We start from the raw sequence: 5919 nt of genomic DNA, 5'->3' as shown, positions 1-5919 counted from the left end.
TTATCGGCAAACTTTCTGATTTGAACACTAATAGGATCGTTAAAGGCTGGCAAATTTGAAGTATCAGATGCCTGTGAAACCAATCCATCTCTACGGCCTGTTGGCACTCCCCAACTAGTTCCACCACTCTGCATGATGTCCATGAATCGATATAAATGTAAGTACTGAACTCAAACATGTTAAAATAAACTTGTATATAAAACTATCTTCTCATGTTCAATTACCAAGACTACAGTATCACGGCAGCAAGGGCAAGAATATCGGCGCAAGAGACCACTCCAGGGCAGGTGGCTTCGAGTTGGGTCTTTGCAGCATCGATAACTTCAAAGCCTCTTATCGGGACATTGGGCACCGCGGTCTTTTCAGCTGATGGCCCATCAATTAAGATCGATGCATCACATCCATTCACAAAACAATCATGGAAGAACATTCTTAGTAAACCAGGTCCAGCTCTGGGGTTAGATCGAACACCAGACTGAACTGCAGACCGGACTATGGATTCGACCCTTGGACAGGTGGTACTGTAGAAGCCAACCCGAGTGCCTTGGCCTAGAGCCAAGGTGGTTAGGGTCCCTAACAATAGAAATAGCAAGATGGATATTTTGTTGAGGGAAAAGACCTCCATTACTATATATAGTTAAAAAAGTATATGTCTAATGATTATATGTGACAAAAGTAGAAGTTGATGATAGGGTTTGAGAAATGAGATGATGAGAATAGCTGTGAAGGAGGGTACGTATTTATAGTAGCCTTCCATATAAATGTTGGAAAAAGTCAACAAAGTCGATATTCGTTGAGAAAGTCAACGTAAAAGAAGTGCAACGAAGAGAAAGTTTCAAATTACAAATATTTATTGATTTTTTATTTCGTGGGGATGGTTTCAAAAGTTGAATCACAAAAATATTTGTGTGCTATGTTTTTTCTCCTATATATCTATACATTACGATATAGCTAGTGAAATACATCTCGATTTCAATATTTCGTTTTATTTATTTCTTTGTCTTATTTGATGTTATAATACGGTTTTATGTGGTTTTGAGAAAGCAATAATGTTTTTATTTTTGAATAAAATATAAATATGAATATATCATAAAAAATGAAAAAAAATATTGGTATTAGTATCAAACTAACTATTTAAAATTTCTCTTTTTCTCTTTTTCTTTAATTTATTTTTGGTTTAATAATATAATTTTTTGTAAAGATAATAATTAAATATTTTGTTAGAAGTCAATGACTATCYTAATTGTATCTTAGATTTTTTATATTTAAAACGAGATGTTTATCATCTATTTAATTGTATTTATGTACAATTAGTTACACGAATTCAAACATGAAGCTTTAATAAGTTATACTTACGCTTAATTTACTTGTAATCTTGAATTTTAAGTATTATGAATTAATAAATGGTACTTAATGCATGAAAAATAATTTTTAAAAGTTTTTGTTAAATGCTTTATAGTATAGTATAGATACATGTTTTGAAAAATTGACACACACACACACACACACACACACACACATATATATATATATATATATGATTATAGTTGTACTAATTTCGAATTAAAACAAAATAGTTCCTAAGTTTCATCTCGGGCACCGCGCCTTAACCGCTATGTGAACCAAAAAGTACCTCTTACAGTGGTGTCTTTAAATACAGATTGTCTAAAAAGCCTTTCATTAAAAGTTCAAAATTCAATAACTTTAAGAATCTATTTATTTAAAAATAGTTCAAGTAGTTGATGAGTCAAAATGTGAAAGTACATTTAAGACTTTTCCCAATTTTAAATGTAATAAGAGCAAATTGTATTAAAATGAATGTAATTTCTCTCGTTTTTAATCTGAGAATCTACTTTTATAAACTCAATTTTGGTATCTACATCATGAAATCTCAAACCATAAGTTTTAGTTAAACAAAAAACCATAAATCAAAATGTTTGTAATTTGCAATTTGTAAGTTTTAGGACATTGAGGGTGGCTAGGCGCTACCGTGTCCCCTCTTGGCTATGCCTCTGGTTTCACGTTATGGAAGTTTAAAAATTTCCCGGCTGTGAAATCAAATTTGTGATTACACGTGATACCACCACATTTTATATGGATCCGTCCCTACCGAAGGATTTTCATGAATATTCTTTTAATACAAAGCTTTTTTTCATTATAGCAACGGAAAATCTCAATAAATCTTATCATTTTTATAGAATATCAATCATGTTCCAAACCTTAAGGCAAGTTTTATACTGTTTTCTTTCTTTGTCAATTATATTGTAGTTAAGGGCGTAACACAAAGGTTTTTATCATATAGAACTTTTTGGAAAAAAATAAGTAATTAATTAATAATAAATTTTTAAGAAGAATTATAAATGAAAAAAAAAACAATATAAATATATAATAATTAAGAGTTCTGTAGATTAATATCTTGTCACGAAAGTCACAGAAAGATTAAAAATATTATACATGGTCATTTATAAATAAGCATGGACTCCGTGGAGATTCAAATGATTATTTCAAACTAAGACAAGGTCTACACATATCATAAATACCTATACATTTTGGTGTGAATTATATCGCTGGTCCTTATGTTTTGACTGTCTTTTGGTTGTGGTTGCTAAATATGTCAATAATTACACTAGTAGTCCTTATTTCGTGTTTTAGAGAACGCTGTTTAATTATTAAAATTTAGGATCAAAACAAAAAAAAAGGCAAAACACAGAGACCAATGGTATAATTCAATCTGCCTTTTAATTATATTATAATAAGTTCTTTAGCGAATAATGATTCTCCATCTATTTTGTGATTGTAATTGAGATTAGATCTCACGGTTACCACAAACTATCTAGTTCTCCCTTGAGTGGCCCCCCTAAGAATATCGTATTTTTTAGATATGTTTAGGTCTCTAGATAAGGAACACCTACGTAATTTTAGATTGGATGAAAGCTAGCATATTGGCTTTTCTTTGTATAAATACCAGTCATGAATGTGAATAGAGATCATCGATTTCTACCCTAAAGCGTTCTTGTTCATGGTATCAAAGCAACACGACTAAGATACACATTATGTTCATAGAGAGACTTTAAATCACATCAACAAAGACTTGATGCCTCTACTTTATCCACACAAACAATGTGAATCATTTGCCTTCTTGTGATGCTAGTAAGAGTTTCCCACTTACACCAAAAGATGCAGTCAATACCCCTCGCGGCTAAAGGGTACATCCGAGGCCGGACAATTTCAGGCTCTTTTGCCTTCAGTAAAACCGGACACCTCGTTGTCATAGAAGCCCTTTCCTTACTCCTAAATATAGTTGCGCGTTAGTTCGTAAAGCCGACGCTGGGCGACCAACCTCATGGATCCGGCTTTCCCCAATAAAAGATTACTCTTCTCGCTCACAATCCGAACCGAGGCAATTAAACTTAGAAAAAGAAGCTAGGGAACATATGGTTGTAGGTAAATGGGTGATATGTACTGATTATTCAGTGTTTATACACTCATTTCTTTACCTTTTTTACATTATGTTCTGATTCATCATCTTCACCTAAAATTCCATTTGTTGCAAATGGTACGTTGCTTGAAAAAACCCCCCAAAACTTAGATTTGTTGCAGGCGATGCTTTAAGAAAAAACATACAACTACTAGAAGGAATAACCTTGTGGAAACTAGGGATGGTAATGGACCCCGACCCGTCGGGTAACCCGGTCCACCCGCCCCGATCGGGGACGGGGAATCCCCGAAAAATCGGGTTCGGGGACGGGGACGGGGATCCCCGCTTGGTGCAATCCGGGGATGGGGCCGGGGACGGGTATAGCACTCCCCGCCCCGCCCCGTACCCGTTATTTATATATATGTTTAAAATTTGGGCTTTTAGGCTTTGGGTTGTAAACTTAATTGAATGCCTCCTTACTCCTTAGTCTTAGTTCTTTTCTTCCAGCCCAGTGACCCAGTCCACACTTTTAGTCCTTCACTCTTTCCCTCCAATCTCCAGACTCCAATTCTCAGGTACCGTACCTGCTTCTCCTGTACCAGACCTGCAGTCCACGTCTGCACAGTCCACTCTCCACGACTCCACGAACGACGATTTTCTCCTCCACTCTTCAACGACGATTTTCTCCTCTACTCTCCACGACTCCACTGCGACGGTGACAGGTGACGAGGAGACGACGAGTCGACGATAACCCACGGAGAGAAGTGCGACGGTGACAGGCCGACGAGGAGACGACGACGCTGCGTGGACTCCAGGACTCCAGGTCCTTCACGGCGCTGCGAGCCTGCGCTGCCTCTCCCTGGTGTAGTGGTGTCGGTGTGTTAGGTTCAATATTCTTCTTCTTCATCTTCAGTCTTCACTTCTAATATGACTTCTTATTATATGGACCAATCTGACTTCTTATTATATTATTAGGGATTTGTGAACTAATGTGGACCAATCTGGCTTCTTATTAGTTATTATATTATTAGGGTTTTGATTTTTCTTTATTAATATTATAATGATGACTTCTTGTTTGTTAGCAAGGCTTCTTGTTTATTATAATTTATAGATTCTCATTAATGGTTTTTTCATTCATCTTATGTCATTATCACATACATGGTAACTTTTTAATTTTAGATGGAACCTTCGGAAAACGAGAACATACATGGTGATGAGACTGAGATGGAAGGAAAYAAGGAACAAGTAACAACCGGTGATGATACTTACGAACCCATAAGCATGCCTGTAGGGACTARCACGRGCAATAAACCACCGCAAAAAAGATTAAAGTCGGTTGTTTGGAATCATTTTGAACAAGTGTATGTTGATGGTGTTAGACGATATGCAAGATGTAATTATTGCAATAAACAACTGACTGGTAGAGCCAACGATGGAACTACACATTTGAAGGACCATTTTAAGAATTGCCCAAGAAGAGTTACAAAGGATATTAGACAACATATCCTAGTTCAGGACCAAAAGGCTTTAGACGGAAAGGGGAAAATGAGTAAATATTCATTTAATGTTGAACTTTGTAGGGAAGACTTAGCTAAGATGATTATTATACATGATTATCCGCTTTCTATTGTCGAGCACTATGGTTTTCGAAAATATTCAGAAGGTCTCCAACCTTTATTTAAGGTACCATCTCGAGCAACAATAAAGAGTGACATAATGAGTATTTATGAAAAACAAAAAGGTTACACTTTGCGGTGTTTGGATGAGAATGAGAGTAGGATTGCCTTAACTTCAGATATGTGGACAGCAAGTAACCAAAAGAAAGGTTACATGGCGATTACGGCACATTATATAGATGGCAAATGGAACTTACAAAATCGAATCATCAGGTAATAATCTCTAGTGTAGCATCTCTAGTTTATATCGTGGATTAATTTATTGATAATAATCTATTATTTTGTTTAATGCAGCTTTATACACGTGCCATCTCCACACACGGCCGAAGCATTGTCACAAGCTATGATGGAGTGTCTTCTCGATTGGAATGTTGACAACAAGCTGTCAACTTTGACTCTTGACAATTGCTCGACAAATGATGCAATAATCGACAAGCTTTTAGGTACTCTTTCTTCTTCATCGCTAATGTTAAAAGGGAAGATATTTCATATGCGATGTTGTGCACATATAATTAACCTTATTGTGCAAGATGGATTTTCTATAGTTGGGAGAGCTATTGAAAATGTTAGGGACAGTGTTGCATTTTGGACAAACTCTCCTAAGAGAGTACAAGAATTTAAACTATGTGCACGACAATTAAGTGTAACTTGTGAAAATGAATTAGTTCTTGATTGCAAGACAAGGTGGAATTCGGTATATCTTATGTTAAATGTTGCTTTGGAGTATAAGGACGTCTTTAGTCGTTTGAGCAAAAAAGAGAGAAGTTATGTTTGCTTGCCTAGTGAAGATGAATGGGCAATGGCGTCAATTGTTTGTGAAAAGTT

General features: G+C 35.7%; 1 protein-coding gene across 1 annotated transcript in view; it reads right to left on the bottom strand.

The window, feature by feature from the left end:
* LOC112516257 (cationic peroxidase 2-like) overlaps window positions 1–625 on the bottom strand; it is an 8810-nt gene extending 8185 nt beyond the window's left edge. The window contains exons 1-2 of the mRNA XM_025123275.1: window positions 234–625; window positions 9–126 (exon numbers count right to left, since the gene is read on the bottom strand). Of these exons, the coding sequence (XP_024979043.1) occupies window positions 9–126; window positions 234–625 (510 nt within the window). The remainder of the gene's footprint in view (window positions 1–8; window positions 127–233) is intronic.
* Window positions 626–5919: the final 5294 nt, after the last annotated feature.

Source organism: Cynara cardunculus (genome assembly GCF_001531365.2).
Source record: "Cynara cardunculus var. scolymus isolate 2C chromosome LG 8, CcrdV1, whole genome shotgun sequence".
Taxonomy (NCBI): Eukaryota; Viridiplantae; Streptophyta; class Magnoliopsida; order Asterales; family Asteraceae; genus Cynara; species Cynara cardunculus.
Note: the sequence above shows the minus strand (reverse complement) of the source record. Positions and strands in the feature narration are given on the sequence as shown.